This window comes from Bradysia coprophila, unplaced genomic scaffold (genome assembly GCF_014529535.1).
Source record: "Bradysia coprophila strain Holo2 unplaced genomic scaffold, BU_Bcop_v1 contig_350, whole genome shotgun sequence".
NCBI classification, from domain to species: domain Eukaryota; kingdom Metazoa; phylum Arthropoda; class Insecta; order Diptera; family Sciaridae; genus Bradysia; species Bradysia coprophila.
The window spans coordinates 3,331,955-3,350,630 of NW_023503608.1; the positions used below are offsets into that span (position 1 = coordinate 3,331,955).

General features: G+C 36.3%; 2 protein-coding genes across 5 annotated transcripts in view; both read left to right on the top strand.

Moving 5' to 3' along the window:
* LOC119080268 (calcitonin gene-related peptide type 1 receptor) overlaps positions 1 to 18,676 on the top strand; it is a 72,735-nt gene that overhangs the window by 42,533 nt on the left and 11,526 nt on the right. For all 4 annotated transcript variants that reach the window (XM_037188525.1, XM_037188527.1, XM_037188528.1 and 1 more), the window contains 3 exons: positions 925 to 1,016; positions 7,746 to 7,872; positions 14,454 to 14,680. In XM_037188525.1, the coding sequence (XP_037044420.1) occupies positions 925 to 1,016; positions 7,746 to 7,872; positions 14,454 to 14,680 (446 nt within the window). The remainder of the gene's footprint in view (positions 1 to 924; positions 1,017 to 7,745; positions 7,873 to 14,453; positions 14,681 to 18,676) is intronic.
* Positions 11,923 to 13,159, top strand: LOC119080269. Its single transcript, XM_037188529.1, has 3 exons — positions 11,923 to 12,289; positions 12,346 to 12,598; positions 12,659 to 13,159. The coding sequence occupies exons 1-3, from the start codon at positions 11,925 to 11,927 to the stop codon at positions 13,154 to 13,156; spliced, it is 1,116 nt and encodes a 371-aa protein (XP_037044424.1). The 5' UTR covers positions 11,923 to 11,924; the 3' UTR covers positions 13,157 to 13,159.

Sequence of the window (18,676 nt, forward strand, 5' to 3'; positions counted from 1 at the left end):
TTTTTATGTTTATTATTAGTCTGGCAGTGAATGAAATAGCGCGACATAAATGTTGTGAAATTATACATTAATTTAGAATAATCTTTTGGTATTCAAGAATCTGCTAGTGTCTTCTTGAACACTTTTGGTTTTGAACTGTCAGGTCCTTGGGTGGAAAAATGTACTCGTAACAACAATATTCCGGGTGAATAGGCAATAAAACAGCATACATTGGATGCTGCTTGGTAGTTCATTAAACTCGGAATCAATTTTGTGAACTCGCGAACTCACTCGTGTGGTTTTAAGCACCTCGCTTTGGAAACGGTTATTTTGACAAGTGTAGAGTTTGCATATCCGAGCCGAAGGCTGTTGCTTATAACTACACTTGTGAGTACGGCTCGTATCACAAAATTTATCCCTTATGTAATGAACTACCTCCGCAGCATCCAATGTAATCTACTATTGTCTTCGTTTTCGATAACAGGTCAATGACAAATGATTTTTGATTTATAATTGTGGATGTTCATTTCCATCTGCGACACATTTCCATAAGCGGACCTCATCCTAAGTTTTTAAGTTTGCCATTCGTACCACAAAACTGTTCACTGACAACTGGTCGAATATGTTGTCGTTTGTCCACATATCTCACCTCTGTGTATACCAAAATTAATTTTAATCTAGTTTCATTGACGAACAATTTATTCGTATGCTAATTAGAACCAAAATCATGGAGGCACAATCGCACAATTTTCATGGATTTTTAATTTGCTTTTCGTCAATAAAATATTAATATTTGTGCGCTCATGATTGCTTTTAAATATTTAAATTAATAAATTTTCATTTTAAATAATAAATTGTGTGTTATGTGAAAATTTATTCATTTTATTTACAATGAAACAATGAATTCAACGAAACAAAAAAAAAATTATTTAATTTCCTTTCCAGTGGAGGCAACAAGTAAATCTAATTTATGAGACAGGATATGCAATATCCCTCATTGCTATACTACTTTCGCTGGCAATACTGTTCTATTTTCGGTAAGTTCTATGGTTTATGAATTGTAGTACAACCTTTTCCAATTTGTTTTCGTGAGATAGGTTCTACGGAGACTGTACAATGTATAGTGTGTGTGCATCAAATGTTTTGTTTATGCAATAAATGCGCAACTGTTTATGCAACTGAAGTAACTAGAGTCTGTGTCCCATTTAAATAATTTTAAACTAAATATTGATCTCGTGAAATGGATTTTTGGCACAAAAATTGATGTCAGCTCAAGGACAGGAAGATATTTTAAATTTGGTCTTTTGTACTGCAATGTAGGTAGAATTTGAGATATGTTTCAACTTGAGAATGACAATGCATTTTTAAGGAATTGAATTGATTTGCAAACAAAACAGAAACAAATAGTAATTTGTTGTCAGCAAATTGTTATGTTATGTTGAAAATCCATTTGAAAATGCAAGAAGTAAAAGATTTTCTTGCAAAAGACAGAGGGTACTTCAATGAAATAAATTAACATATTTAATTATAACAACGCATTTAGCTTGCCGTTTCTGAAAGGCTAAGATGCAGTCAACATTCTAAAGAAATTATTAAATATTCGTTGATATTAGGTGGTCAGGTTACATGAACAACTCTATAAGGGTCTGCTTTGGTTCTAATCTTGGTGTGCTAGGAAAGAGACTAGTGCAAACGGTTCTCCCAAAAATGATTTTTTTTTGTAAATCTGACCATCATCGGTTCAAATATATTTTCGGTTAAGTTTTGAACCAAATAGAGTAGGATATAGCAGACGAGTTTTTTTTTTACCTTCAGAATATATCAGGACAAATTGAAGCAGGTGTAACCGCTATTATCTTTCGATTACAACAGCTTTCAATGCAACAAGTTCCTTGATGATGGCTCACCAACACCAAATTCCAATACAAAAACTTTTCAAACGGAACCAAATACCATTTTAAATTTCCGTACTCAGAACGCACTACACTACAGACATATTTCTTCAACAAAATGTTTCCAGTGTGAAAATTTGCTCTTCATTTCAAGAATTAAAGCGAAATTAAAAAACACGAACAGACCAAAAAGCTTCCGTTCAACTAAATTTATATAATTTCATCCATTCGCTGTCTTAAACGAAAAAGTTTTACAAAAAAAAAATTGCTGCACTCGAGATTGTTTGAATTCAAAGTTTTTAATTAAATGAAGTATTGACTGACTTTCAGGTCAATTTAAGTGCAGACCAGCCAAGAAATGTTTGCATCAAACAAAATCCAATGCTTTGTTCTACTAATCACTCTGAAGAGAGTTGAAAAGCTACACAAAACTTCATATTTTATTCTAACAAAATCTTAAATTAGTTTTGTGTTCAGTGTGTATCTTCGCTGGCTCTAGAATACAATATGTATTAGCACAAGCTGATTAAATTACCCATTCACTTACGGCAAAAGTATATCAGAAGTGATATTATTGGGTCTATTACTTCTTTTGATCTACGAATTTTATGCGAAATTGCGTATAAGCTTACATTAGTCAGGACATGTCGTTTTTTTTGACGACGATAACAAATGAATATGTAAAAAAATTTTGCTTAAGCAAACCACTTTAAGTAGAAACTAGTCCTTCAACGTCTAAGAAACACAATTATGGAACTTGTAGAATTTATTATAAAGAAAAAAAACTTTCTAAGTTTTGTTAAAAGCTTTGGAACAGCAAATCTCTTACAATGAACTGAAAAACCAAACTCAGTCTCCCTGAATACCTTAGAGATGTTTAATTAATTCGATTCTCTCAACACATTGTAGCAAAGACACAACCATTGTACGTATTTCCATTACAGACAGAGAAGGTGTCTTTTAACGAAAAGCGGGAAAGCAAAATCCGAATCACGTTTCCCGCATTTTTCATCATGTCCATATCTGCATTTTGTTTGTTCAGTTCACTGAAAGCTCTATCACATTTTCGTATACATAACTAGAAGGTATTCGTATACCCGAGAAAACCGATAGAATGTTAATTTAATCGATACGATGTTCGAAAGGTTTTGCACGGTTTGTATACTGTTCGAATCGTCGCTAACATTTTGAAATCGTTATTTTACCATCAATCATCAAACATTGCTTTCATATTTGTGTTGCCGATAAATAGGCATCTTCACAAGTATGTTCAACATTGAATAACTCTGGGGATCAGCACTCAAGCAGACATGACGATATCAATTTAATTAGAATTCCATTGACAACCCAAGAGTCCTCCTATCTTCGTTTACGATAAACAATAAATTCAATTAATTGTTTCACTGCCGTTTTCTCGTCCAGTTACCAATAAATCGATAAGAATTCTAAGTTCAACTAAATGTAGGATTCAAGTGATACCGAGGGTTATAATAATATATTAGTAGCTTTGTAGGCAGGGATTTCCACTGATGTTTTGTTTATTTGTATAATCAACTAATTCCCAAACATTTTATCGTTCCCAATTAAGTATAGGATGCTTATAGCTTATTATGAGTTTAACTATTCAATAAATCACTCAGCGTTACACAACAATATTCCGGTATATTAGGAATGTTTTTATCAATACGACATACTGGCTTAGTAACGGTTGATTACTCTTTTGGCCACACCTGGTCCCCAAATATTATTCTTGTTAGAACTGTAATGACCTTCAGCGAAATTGTGTGTTTCGTAATTTCAATTTTGCATAGGTCATTTAATGAACTTTGGCTCAATCTTATAAAACCGACCAGTGTGCTGCCATATAAAGATTAAATTTGATGTCTCTTTTGTGTCGTCAATGTGTATCGCCTGTTGTTGAATACAAAATCTACTACTTCAATATTTTTATCGGAAAGTCCTTTACATAAGTGAAAGTTAGCCAGAACTGTTTGCACACTCACTACTTACAGATTCAACTCAACAACATCAACTAGAATTTGTTTCCATAATTTTATGATAGATGTTGTACCTAAAGGTCTTGTCAACCAGCGACAAATTACGATTAAAAAAATTAAAGGAAGACATTTCCTTCGTTGGACCAAGTAACATCGGCCAGTAGTTCATCTTTTACTATGATAAAATCTAATACTTCAATCAGATTAATTCATAAAAAACCATTTGTCTGTAAAGTTATTGAAGACGAAATTCATCTCCCATGCATGTTCACCTCGATTTCGTTGCATCACAGATCATAAATATTTATTATTAACCTGCAATTGATACTTTCGTGTGACAACAAATTTCCAGTGACAGATTTTTATTTATGTTTTTTATCGACAAACCATGACTCCCGCTCACTTGCTGCACAATCTGTGTCAGCAGTGCATTGATCGACGATGGAGCCATCAATATTTTTATTTAATAATATGGTGCTACGGTATCATCGTGTTATATCTCGTTGAGTCAATCACATTAAAAGTTGTGCCGTAAAAATATTTGCGCACGTAACATGTAAGAGAAACAAATTTGTATTCGATGAAATTGCGGATTTAACTGTTTGAAATGATTTTCAAGTTGAACACTTCAACACTCACTTTGCACTGTAGCTAACAGTTTTCTGTAACCAGAAAACTTTGCAAAATTCTTCCAAATCCATTTGCACTTCCATAATTCGCTCATATAAGTATATACTCACTGTTGCTCGATGTTATGGTGGCTTAAGTTATTTATACGGTTTAAGCATGTTCACAGGAAATTTTATGGATGTGAAGTAACAAACGTGGTTACAATTTCACTTTAAGTATTACTTTATCTTGGCAAATTTCGACAAAATCTACAATCAACAAAATTCATTTCGGTTTTACGGTTGTTTATTGAAAGCTTTTCTTTCCACACGTTTTCTTCAATTATGCTTTTTGTTTTGGTGCATTAAACAAGGAATTTCCGCAGCAACTACGTATATATAATATCTAGATTAATCTAGCAACAACATATTAGTCGGGCTTATCATCAAACGTTTGTTTTCTTTAAATTGCTCGTAGTCATAAAATTCAGTAAATCAAAATCTTTGATACATATAAATGCTAGCTTCGGGACATAATATTGTTAGCGACGTTGAAATTTTGAAATACACAAAATATACATTTATGTTAACATAATGTTCTTGAAATGTGAGCGAGTATGAGAGTCAACTACGGATAAATGCTGTAACGAGCTGCGGTAGACACCGATCTATGCTTGAATGATATTCAACTCAGAGAAATTATTAGTATAATAATGAACAAAGTTATCTGTTAAACTTTTACAGACGACAAGCATGTCATCAGTTATATTAAATCTGTTAAGTTATTAGGTGTAAGACATACTATTGTCCCAACTAGTTTCCCATCTGTATTTGGTTAGAGTTTTTTTTAGCAAAATTTGGATATTTTTAGCTGTGACTATACGTTAGACTAAATACCCTCCATACAAACTGCACACACTCTACCCCGTAGTTAACAGCTGATGAGAGTGTTTTTTCTATAAAGTTGAAAAAATGTACATGAAACGAACATCGATTAAAAAATCGATTTTTATGAGAGGAAAATAAATACAGAATTATCATATGCACGATCGATGAAAAATTAAAAGTTTGAATTTGGTTCCGAAAGTGTAAACCCTCCGCACACAAACGTAACTCAACTTAAGATGGACGTGATTTAAACGAACTATTAAAACGAATATTTGCTCAGTCACACAAACCTTTATTTTTACTAAATTACATCTTTGTTTATACGCACTAGTTTGGAAATTTTTATTTTTACGATTGTGGGCGTTTGCAACTCAAATTAAAGGCGAGGGATGTATGGAAACAACTCAAAATAGGAAAATAGGAATAGAACCCGATTATCCAATAAAAGAATGCTTTTGTTATCCATAGTCAGTAGGGCGTATCGAATTTTGAGAATTTTAAGGGTCGCGATAGCCTGTGTGCGGAAAACGTAGATCATTGAAAACTAAGTCCAGGCATATGGTTGATGGATCCGAAGGTGCCCGGGAAGAAGTCCCCGGACGACTTTAACTTTCAAATGGTCATAACTCGGAAAGTTAAGAGTATTTTTGAAAACAATGTTCTAGCAGGATGTAGAGCGTTAAAAACTCTACAAAACTGCCAAAGAAACCGATGGTCCAAAAGGTGTGTCTGTCAAGGTTTTCTAACATCGAAAGTTCGACATTTTGGTTTTTGACTTTTATTTCCTGAGAGACAAATTATTAACTTTAGCTTTTGGCATGAGGTTGTAGAGGAGGTCGAGTACTACCAGTACACTAGGCATTATCCCGGTCGGCGATCCATCCGAAACCACTTTTTCAACATTTTTGAATGGAGTTTTTAAGTGTACCCACGTCGCCCACGAAGCCAGTGCAGACACTGTAACCGGTGTCTTTGGCAGTTTTGTAGAGTTTTGAACGCTCTACATCCTGCTAGAACATTGTTTTCAAAAATACTCTTAACTTTCCGAGTTATGACCATTTGAAAGTTAAAGTCGTCCGGGGGGACTTCTTCCCGGGCACCTTCGGATCCATCAACCATATGCCTGGACTTAGTTTTCAATGATCTACGTTTTCCGCACACAGGCTATCGCGGCCCTTAAAATTCTAAAAATTCGATACGCCCTAATAGTCAGTGTACTGTATTTTACTCCAGAAGGTATGGAAGTAAATGTGTTTTCATGCTAGCGATGCGAAAATCCCTATTTTCTCTTCTAAAATGACTGGTTCAGCCATACTGGGTGATAAAATGATTATTTTATCACCTAAAATGGCTCAATACCAAAACACGCTATTTAATGCACAAAAATGCGGATTTTTCGCATAACGCTTAGTATGAAAAATGTTGTGTTCACATCAGGGAGAAATAAGAAATTCCAACTTTCGAATTGCCTATTTTCTCCGCTTGGTTAACAAATAACAATTAACCTGTTACAGACGGCAAGTATATGAACAGTATAGTATTATTATCGGGTCTGTTACTTCCATCTCATCTATCAAAATATTTTTAATCAGTTGATTTCAAATCTTGTACTTCAATTTTTTTAACATGCATTTTACTATATAAAGGACCATTTACCCAGAGCTTGTCATTATTTCTGTCGTCGTTATCGATAGCATATGAATAGCCGTATGTGACATGAATGATTTTATAATATCCGGGATGATGTGACTAAACTTCATTATTAACTTTGTGCCTTCCCTTGTTAGAATTCTGAAGCAGCAACTCGAATTCAAGTTTCTATAATAAATCGTTGATGGCCTATATTGGCATAACACTGCTATGACTGAAGCCTATTGCTGTCATTCGTTCCCTTCATTATTTTTTGTAAATTGCAACTTCCTGTTCTCTTTGTATGCACTAAAAAATTTCAGACAAGAAGAGGAAATTCTGTTTGTGTTCCGGTCAGCAAAATAAGCAAATATTACCCTAAAAATTTTCAACAAAAAAATCATGTGCCCCACGTTTCGATAATCGAATACATAGTAAACATATCTACATCTATCGTTGATTTGGCAGTAAATTTCCAGAAGTAAGGCCATGCATAAAACATATTTTAATAATAACGGAAACGTAGGGTAAAGTTCAAAAGGTGTCAAGAAAACAAACAAAGGGAAATAGTTTGATTGAACATTTCAACATTTTTTCTTTATTTACACATCCTCACACAAAATTTTCTGATATATACAAAATTGCTTTCTCTGCGCAATATATATAGCAATAGATGAAACGTACCAATCATTTTCTTGTTGTTATTCACTAAATAACTCGATTTTTTTTTTGTTTCCGAATTCCATTTTCAGATCACTAAAATGTGCCAGAATAACCATTCATATAAACTTATTCGCATCATTTGCCGCCAATAATTCATTGTGGCTGCTGTGGTATCGGGTGGTACTTGGTGAAACAGAAGTAATCGCCAGGAATGAGGTTAAACAAAACTTTTAACACTAAACTTTCAATACGAAAAAGATGAAACTGGCAAATAGTTAAACGAACAGAAATTGTAATCCTGGTCGTCTCATTGTGTTCACACCAATGACCATTTATTGCGAATAATAAATTTTGTGGTGAGACAATCCTCAATTAGATTAAACGATTTTCATACATGTTTGCTGTGCGGTCACAATGGGTGTATCGATAATCGAAATTGTTTCAATTAGAGCTGGATGATTTAGTGAAGAAAATTTTATTGATCATCCGAAAGGGTTGTACAGCATATTTTTGTCCCTAGCCGATTGTGGTTAAGAGTTTACTTGTGTTGATTACACGAGGGATGCAATAAATGTTTCATGGGCACGAACACAACAATAGCTATTTTGATTCTAGTATCGAGATGGGGTCAAATTTCAGACGTGAGATTTGATACTAAGACGAGGAGTGGGCAAAACAAACACATTTGGTACTACAACGTGTTCGATAAACTCAATTTCGGTTTGTTACGTGCATACACGTGCAGCAGCAGCTAGCAAGACTTCTATGGTAATGTAAAAAGGATATAGAGCGTTATGTGGGGACACAGCCATCAACTCAATAGACATGGCTCAAAGTAAACAAGCTGTACTATTGCTGCAAGTTAGTAATTGAGTTGGGTCCACTCAAAACACTCTTTTCTATTCGAACAGAAATAAATGGAAATAACTCGTCTCGTCAGCATATCTACGAAAATAATTTCGGATATGCGGGTGTGTTTAGAATACTGTTCTGTGTCCAGTGTCCATATGCTTCATCAATTTATTCGGATATTGCCAGCTCTACATTTCCATAATAATCTAGTAATATTAGAGGTCGTCAGCCAATAACGATAATTCAAACAATAACAATAATATCCAAACACAAACGATAATTTCCAACAATAATGACCTGTCAGAAAAAGGAGCAATTGTGAATGAGTCTAGACGTACAGATGTGTACCGTTCACTTCGGACTTTAATTCAAAATTTTGGTGGTGCATAGGTTCAAATGCAAACTAGATTCAAAATTTTGGTGGCGAAAGACGTTTTTCGAAATAGATTGAAAATCTTTTTTTGTCCATTATTTCTAATAAGACGAGGGTAGCCTTAGTGTATATTTCGGCAACCACACATCGTGGAGAATCCAAAGTGGTGTCAAAATGAAGGTATTGGAGTTAAATTCAGAAAAAGAAATTTTATTGGAAGGTCTAGCGTGCCTGACAAGTCGTTGAACAAATGTTTTTTGTATTTGGTAATGCGGCAATTTGACATAAATGTCAGACCGAAGCCTTATGAGGGACTGATATGCGTGTGGGTTCTCAGTCTAACAGGATGTTTCTTCTAAATGAAAGACAAGTATTTAAGGGTCTTCAATAACAATTTGTAATAGTAAAATGACAATTATAGTTCACAGTGCAGTTCAGTTAATTTCATTCAGAGGAATCACATAAAGGAATTTGAATCCTCGAAGATAAAAGATAAAAAACGCAAACGAAAATGATTTTAATTATTTTTGCTGATGAGCTTCGTCAACAAGTCGAGCATCTGTTTCCGCTCTTCTGCCTCAGCCTCCGCTTTGAGACGCTGAATTTGAAGCTCTTCCTTTCTATTTTGGACCTCCGCCTCGTGAATTTTTATTTTCTGTTCATTTTCTGCAATGGTCTTTAGACGGAGAATTTCGATTTCGTTCTCTTTATTTTTAACCTCCATTTCTCGAATTCGAATCTCCTCCTTCCGATAAAGCATTTCTCTCTGAAAACAAATAGAATGTACAATTTGCAGTACGAGCATGATTTTCATGTACCTCCGATTTTCTATCAAGATATCCGACCAGATCCTTTTTTGGATTCGAAAAACGATTACTTTGTGAATTGTTTTTCGGAGACGCCACAGTTGATGGTGCATTACCCACGCCTGATACAGAATTCAAGGGCCGATTGCCTGCGGTCGATACAGGAGTCAAGGGACGATTTCCTGCGGTCGAAGCAGTAGTCAAAGGCTGACTTCCTCCAGTTGATACAGAATTCAAGGGTCGATTTCTTGCGGTCAAAGCAGTAGTCAAGGGCCGATTTCCTGCGGTCGAAGCAGTTGTCAAGGGCTGACTTCCTCCAGTTGATACAGGAGTCAAGGGTCGATTTCTTGCGGTCAAAGCAGTAGTCAAGGGCCGATTTCCTGTGGTCGAAGCAGTTGTTAAGGGCCGATTTCCTGCGGTCGATACAGGAGTCCATGGTCGATTTCCTGCGGCCGAAGCAGTAGTCAATGGCCGATTTCCTGCGATCGATACAGGAGCCATGTGTCGATTTCCTGCGGTCGATACAGGAGTCCATGGTCGATTTCCTGTGGTCGAAGCAGTTGTCAAGGGCCGATTTCCTGCGGTTGATACTCCTGTCAATGGTTGATTTCTAACGGACGATTTCGTGGACAATGGTCGATTTACTGCGGTCGATACCGTAGTCGATGGCTGTCTTCCTACTGTTAACACCGTATTCGAAGAATTTACTGTTGTCGTGAGCGTTTCGCCGTAGTCGTCGCTTAAATCAATGGCCTTAAAAAACGAAATCGACGTAAGAACGACGTAAGAAACTGCGGCATTCAAAAATAAAATGAACTGGAGTAATACCATCGAATCCGAAATTTCAAGTGGAACTGAGTACCGATGATCGTGTGAAGTACTTGGTACAGCCATCCAAGACTGATTTGCCTGTTGCTCACTTGCACGTACACTCTGTCCAGTACTATCAATGTCAGCCAAAATTTCAATTGGAACTGAGTACCGATGATCGTGTGAAGTACTTGGTTCATCCATCCAAGACTGATTTGCCTGTTCATGTCTTGCACGTACACTCTGTACAGTACTATCAATGTCATCCAAAATTTCAATTGGAACTGAGTACCGATGATCGTTTGAAGTACTTGGAACATCCATCCAAGACTGATTTGGCTGTTGCTCACTTGCACGTACACTCTGTCCTGTACTATCAATGTCATCCAAGTCGATAATCTTTAAGAACAGACAATTATGATCTAAAAACTAACTTTAAATGTCAAAGAAGTTATACCGGCGCTTCCAGTTCTATTTCCAATGCACATTGACGAAGCATTTCCTCTTCTTCTGCCAGCGACATGTTATGGTCGCTGAAAAATCTGTTGACATTTGTAATAACATTTGATTCATCATCATTACGAGATCCTCGATTCAATGTAGAGCCACTAGCGCCAGATGATCGTGAATATTTCCGATGAATATAGTCGTCGTCATCGGAATCGGAGGAAATACATTTCAGGGCTTCATCTCGGATCGATTCGCCCTCTGTACGAATTCTCTTGCCGTACAAAGACGAGTATGTTTCCTCTGGCCGTGTTGAAGCCATTTCGTTAATGGCAATTAAGAGCTTCTTCACTTCCGTTAGTGTGTCCTCGGTTGCACCAGAACTATGACATGCAAGGCTGTAGACGAAAGTTACGAAGTAGAAGAATTTAATTTGACTTACGATCGCAGGATTATGCCCTCGTCTTTCCGGTGCTTCTTCAACAGCTCATTCACCCTTTCTCTGCAACTCCTCTCCGTAACCTTCATCTTCAGGTGACCCGTCCGTAGCACACCAGCTATATCCTCCCATATTGCTTTTGGCTTTTTAAACGAAAAAGGATTCTTCTCTTGCACTTCGAGCAAGAGCAAATAGTCGTATTCGATATTCCGACTCCACACAAAACGAACTAACTGATCTTCACTTCTTTTTCTCATTCTCAATCAAAACTTGCACTTAATAAACAGTAGGAATATTTTGTGAATGATTGCAACACGTTTACGCGGTTTGACAATTGAACAATACGATTGCTTGTAATACAATGAATCATTGATGCCTTTTCAATCGAAAGAGTAGTTTCTATATTTCAAATTTATGAATGAGAAGGCTTTGAGGCTACGTTTCTGAAAACGTCTGACGTATTTCACACGGCGAAGTGCAATTGATTAAAATATTTAATTAAAGATACATTTTTGACCTGAAGACGCAGTGAAAAAAAAATATGGACACGGACGCAGTTGACCTAATTCTTGCATTTCAAGATGATAGTGGTAGAAAGGCCCTTGATTCAATCGATATTATTCTTGCGTTAGAGGGAGAAGATGACGAAGATGTAGCAGTGGCCGATTTTATTTTAAACACTAAGAATCGAGTGTATCATTACTTGGAAAAAGAGCCTGGAACATTTAATTTAGCAGACCTTGGTGACTCGTACTGCCACACTCATTTCCGCTTCTACAAGGACGACATTACGAGATTAATTTCTGCTTTGGGAATTCCAAACCAAATTTCTTTAGATACTCGAGTTAAGGTATCTGGAGAAGAAGCACTCTGTATTCTTCTGCATCGTCTCTCTTATCCGAAAAGGTACTTCGTTTTTCATTGTACATTATTAGTCTCAATCTTATTAATGCTTGTCTTAGATATGCCGATCAAATGAAATTTTTCCCGAGAGGGCGCAGTGCATTGAGCGGAATTTTCAATTTTATGGTCGATTTTATATCGAAAGGAAAAGGACGTCTTCTGAAAAGTTTCGATCATACATTCCTATCTCAGGATAAAATAGAGGAGTTATGTAGTAGTATAGCTGCTATGGGATCACCTTACAAACGCTGTTTCGGATTCATTGACGGAACAGTCAGAGCAGTGTGTCGACCCATTGACGATCAGAGAGAGGTCCATTTGCTACATTTTTTCATAAATCGATGTTTTAACTTTCTGAAAAACATTCTTTAGTTCTACAACGGTCATAAACGTGTCCACTCAATCAAATATCAATCCATAATGCTACCCAATGGAATCATTTTCAACATGTTCGGGTCGGTCGTCGGTCGTAGACATGACGGACATATGCTTGCCCGAAGCAAAACTGTTGCAAAACTGGAGCGAAAATTTCGAGGGTGGGAGAATCCTCCGCATTTGTACGGTGACGCTGGCTATCCGTTGTCAAAAGAGCTCATTGTACCATTTAAGGGGCGTCTAACCAAAAAACAACAAACGGTTAACAAGAGAATGAGTCGCCTCAGAGTTTCTGTTGAGTGGGGCTTCGCGAAAATTATTCAGTTGTTTCCATTCGTTGATTTCAAAAAAAAATTAAGAATCAGACATGAGAAAGTGCCAGATTTTTATAAAGTCGCAACGATTCTCGCAAATTGCCATACCTGCCTATATGGTAGTCAAGTCTGCCAATATTTCGAAATGGAACCACCAACATTAGAGGAATATTTAAATTAAGAGCGATCATCCCTTCAGAAATTTGTTGCCTAAATTTGGGAGAAGAAATATTCGGTTTTTGATAATTTATCTGAACCAAAATCTTTTTTGAAAAACTAAAACCATTAAAATAAGCAAAAATGTTTTACTTTTAAAGGAAAAATTGTTTTATGGATGATAACTAATTCCACTTGGAGTAACCTTTGCAGATTGTGTAAATTTGTGTAATCTGCACAGGTTTCTCCAAGTGGGATTAGTTATCACCTACAAGTCAAATTTTCCTTTAAAAGTTATACATTTTTGCTTGGTTTAATGGTTTAACTTTTTCAGAAAAATATTTTGGTTCAGAGAAATCATCAAAAAAAAGAATATTTTTCCGACCAAACAAAGGCCACAAATTTGAAAGGCATTCATTGCTCTTAAACTTTTGCTATACTTTGTTAAATGAAATAAATTATTTACACTCAATGATACCAATTCCTTTATTAAATTCCTCCTAATGTATTTGAATAGTGAACTGCACTGTGAACTATAATTGTCATTTTACTATTACAAATTGTTATTGAAGACCCTTAAATACTTGTCTTTCACTTAGAAGAAACATCCTGTTAGACTGAGAACCCACACGCATATCAGTCCCTCATAAGGCTTCGGTCTGACATTTATGTCAAATTGCCGCATTACTAAATACAAAAAACATTTGTTCAACGACTTGTCAGGCACGCTAGACCTTCCAATAAAATTTCTTTTTCTGCATTTGGCTCCAATACCTTCATTTTGACACCACTTTGGATTCTCCACGATGTGTGGTTGCCGAAATATACACTAAGGCTACCCTCGTCTTATTAGAAATAATGGACAAAAAAAGATTTTCAATCTATTTCGAAAAACGTCTTTCGCCACCAAAATTTTGAATCTAGTTTGCATTTGAACCTATGCACCACCAAAATTTTGAATTAAAGTCCGAAGTGAACGGTACACATCTGTACGTCTAGACTCATTCACAATTGCTCCTTTTTCTGACAGGTCATTATTGTTGGAAATTATCGTTTGTGTTTGGATATTATTGTTATTGTTTGAATTATCGTTATTGGCTGACGACCTCTATTAAATATTGATTTTCACAAAAGATGAACGTTACCACATCAATATTGACATAGACATTCAGTCATTCTGCCATATTCTGTTGTTTCTACATTGTAACAACGACAAAGTGCTCAATTTTTCTTTAACTATTTGCTCAACAAATTTCATCATAATTAATTGAGAATGGTGTTTAACAACAATTTCGTTCTTTTTTTTTGCCTTCTATTTACAGTCCGGATGTGTGGTTTTGCATTTAGTTCTTCATTACTTTTTAATGACAAGTTATGCTTGGATGTTGTGCGAAGGATTTTATTTGCATACGGTATTAGTCTCAGCATTTATTTCGGAACAAAGACTGGTACGATGGTTAATGGTTTTTGGATGGAGTTCGCCGGCAATTGTACTTACCGTTTATGGATTTTCGCGAGGATTCCACGGAACCGAAGAGGATCGGAAAGAGTAAGTTTATAGTCTGTAAAATGTTAAAAGTTAAAAATGATAAAAGGTGGAGCTCTGTTTACGATCCGAGAATATAATTTTGTTGGATTAATTTTAAATAACATAAAAGGTTGAAAATTACTTGACTGTTGGGCTTCGACTTTGTCTTGAGATAGATGACATCCATAAATCAACTTAGCAATTTCCTCGACTTTTACAACCCCATCCCCCCGTACAACAAAAGAATATTCACCATTTTATACTAGAGTTCACACCTCTTCTCCCTATAGTTCTGACGTGATCTATGAATGTGATCCCGACTAGCTCGGACGGAGAACTTAAGTCTCAAAATTGGAACGCGATTTAATGTTGCAATAACACACATAAATTAGCGAAGATAGGTAGATTAGAGTTTTTTGGAAGCTTTTTCAGTTGAGATCAAAGATCCTTTGTTCCCTACTATCAGGGAAATTTCCCAGTTTCCGATAAGATATCGTTAATGCACTTGTCATCTAATGATGATCAGTTCATAATATCCGAAGTATGAGAGAGATTGGTATAGAGCAGACTACTAAGGATATGTACACCAGTCGCAGGTGCCAGAAGACCACAAATAGATAGAGTCGACGGACTGATCTATTCTGCGGAGGTGTAACCATAACAATTGTTAGAAAGTCTTAGCAGTAAAACTTTCACCAATTCACCAAAGCTTCGACGAATCGACTCCCATTAATTTTCTCAGGGTCGGATTAGCATTTGCAGCGCTCATAAAAAATTTTAACGAGATTTTTACAGTCCTGTTTTTCCCCAAATTTTTTCAACGACCTACTTTCTCAGCGGTCTGGGTTTCCACCTTCGTATACTAGTATCTCAAGTGCTCTGCAGAAAAGAAAGATAGCTTGTATTGCCTTCTGTTTTCTTGTAAGTAATGGAAGTATACACTATTTTAACGCTTCCTCATGTTTTCTGTGAACACGTGGCTCCATTCTGCATAATATTTCGATAAACATAAATTTATTAATTGTTACTTTCGGCTCGCTCGGTACCTAAATAATGTTATTACGACCTTTGGCTCATTTACTTTGCCTAATCACGTAAAGCACAGTACGAACTTGGTTCAAATTTTTATTTTGACGAGTTGGAATGACGCTCTCGGCTCTCCCCTTCGGGTTGGGCTATAACGTCCGCACTCGTCAAAACTTTGTTTTTTTTTCCTTTTAATTTTACCTGGAAATGCATTCAAATAAGTCGTTGTTTGTACAATATTGATCTGTTGCGACAGAATGCATTTGTTATTGTTACTTTACAACGTCCTGAACATTATTTAAATTGTTTTACGAAATAAGTTCGTGCACCACTGTTACCGTACTTATATTCATCATCATTCTACGATAGAAGTTTGATTTTATTCGAAAAACACAGCAACCATAGCCATATCAAAAGTCGTACTGAACAGTATCGCACACATTTTCATGCAAAAAAGCACAGTTTTGATTTGTGGTTAAACTTTGAGATCGAATTGAAAACTTCGGACGAGATATGGCTGAAATGGAAACGGACGAAATAAAATTGCTCCATTTTCCGGATGAAATTTTGATGGCAATTTTCATCAATTTGAGTGATCATTCACTGTTACGGGCCAGTGGTGTTTGCAAAAGATTTCAAATTATTGCAAAGGTGTCGTTTGCCCAGAAATACAATGGCGTCACGGAGAAATCATTCTATTCAATGAAGATATTTGGAGAAAACTTATCCGACGAATGCGAACAGTACCAACGAATTTTCCGTAACTTTGGCGATGGCATACGGGCCATAAACATTTCTTTTAGATGCGATGTCGTGGCGAGAAACCATTGGCTGATTGGGTTAATTCAACGCTATTGCAAGTCAATAACAAAAATGAAGGTTACGAGTGGAAAGGCCGTTGATCTTTCTTCTATCATCGGTCATTTGCCAAATTTATCGGAATTGTTTTTGGACAACGTACAATTTTTGAACCATAAATGGACGCAACGTACGTACCCGAAGCTGATATGTTTGTCGGCCAGCTCCACTCAACTAGATATTGTTACGTTTATGGACCACAACCAGCAACTGGAACATTTATCTTTGTATTCCTTCAACGGTCATCTAAAAAATGTTATTAATGCTGTGAACGGTAAGCTCAACAAACTAAAAAGCTTGAATTTATTCTGCGAGAAGAAAATGTTCACAGAATTGGAATCTATTTCGACAGTGAACAATTTGAAGAACTTTGCCGTTGGAATCGATAAAGATTCATTTGCACCACTGCTTTCAGCAATGCGAACTGGATTCACAAGACTTGAAACATTAGAAGTGTGTCAATATTCGCATTACCAAACAGTATGTCCCTACGACATAGATCTTCTGTGCTCATTTAACACACTGAAATCTTTGTCGCTGCAAGAGTGTTTCCAATTATCCTTTGAGCTACTCACGATTCTCATGGCACGCTTACCGAATTTGGACTCATTTTCGTTGGGCGAATCAAAAACTCTGTGCAGCACACCCGACGACATATTGAATGTGGCTTCAGTATGCCACAAACTATCACATCTGGAACTGGATGTAATTTCAGAGCCAACAGAATTAGACTACAGTTTTTGCGTGCGATTTGCGGATTTGATGGAGATAAACAGAAGCAATTTACGGATGGAACTAGTGTTTCTCGAAGCTGACAAAATGATTTTCACACGTGAGGAAGGTCGAATTGTGAAAGAACGATACGATGAGACGAAATGGCTTCGCATTCTTTATTGGAAGGGTCATCATGAACTGAATTCATCAAACAAAAACTTGTTGGAATTGGAGAGGGAATTGCTAAAGAAAATCGTCACTTATCTGGATGTCAATGCGTTAACTGCAATTTTCCAAACCTGTAAGCAGTTACAGCACCTTGTGCTTCAGCGCATCAACGATGGCAATGCGCTGCGATGTGCAGTCACTCCTACTAAGCATACCAAGGAAAACGCGTTCGTCGTTTTGGGGACACACATTCATCGTATCGACATTGACTTAAATCACTCAACAGACGATGACGAAGATGATGAAGACATTGAAGGCACACGGTGGGGCTGAACAACTTTATTTTGCGAAGGTCGTGAACATGGGATATTTTTTATTGAAAATGATAGATTGATATGCTACGAGTAATTAGCAAGCGAAATTGAAATCCTTTTGCTGGGATAGCATATAAAATTTCCAAGTATCAACTCTCTCATGGGATACTAGGGTGTGTCGATTTCAATTTTTTTTAGTGTTTCCGGATTCCGACCTACAGCGATTCACCATCACACTAGCAATAATAATCAGCAAAAAGTTTTTTTTAAGAAGTCAATATAAGCTTGCATCGCTGCTTCTTTAAAAATTTTTGAGCTAAACGAGGTACCTGGGTTGTGGGTCCGAACCAAAAAAAATCTACAGATGCTTTTGCAGAGTTTTCACTCTGTACGGCATCTAGAGGGTCTACTAGATCATACAAAAATTAAAAAAAGTTAAAAAAATGCTTTACCGTGGTTTTGGTATAGCACCAAGTTTCACCGAGGTGCAATTTTCAAAAATTTTATGAGTCAAAAAGTCATCTTTTTTGTGTGAATTTTTTTCAAGCTATTGTTGTGATAGCTCATTTTGTAGGTATTTCAATAGGGCATCCAGCAAGCGTACAGTTTCGATAGGTAAATTTAAATATTAAGTCGAAAAAGCGTTTGTCTGACATTAAGCATTTTCACCAATAACTTTTTGTTGTCAATGACGTTGAATAAAGAAATGGAATTTTAAGGTTGAAGTTACCGGATTTCTTTATTGAGTCAAGTATTTCCATTATGCGATCTCTCGAGTGTAACTGGATGGGCTTACGACCTAATCAGCGTTATCAAGCATTGCAGAATTGTCAGCATGTTCTTGTTTCTTACTGGGGCCCTTGTGTTCTTGTGGCTTTACATTACCTTAGTAATTTGGAATCCACTGTCGTATAAGTAAATTTTGGTGCCTTTTAAA

Coding starts and splice junctions, on each gene's coding strand:
- LOC119080269 (XM_037188529.1), top strand. CDS start 11,925: ATGGACACGGACGCAGTTGACCTAATTCTTGCATTTCAAGATGATAGT. Junction 12,290..12,345: donor CGTCTCTCTTATCCGAAAAG/GTACTTCGTTTT, acceptor TGCTTGTCTTAG/ATATGCCGATCAAATGAAAT. Junction 12,599..12,658: donor CCATTGACGATCAGAGAGAG/GTCCATTTGCTA, acceptor AACATTCTTTAG/TTCTACAACGGTCATAAACG.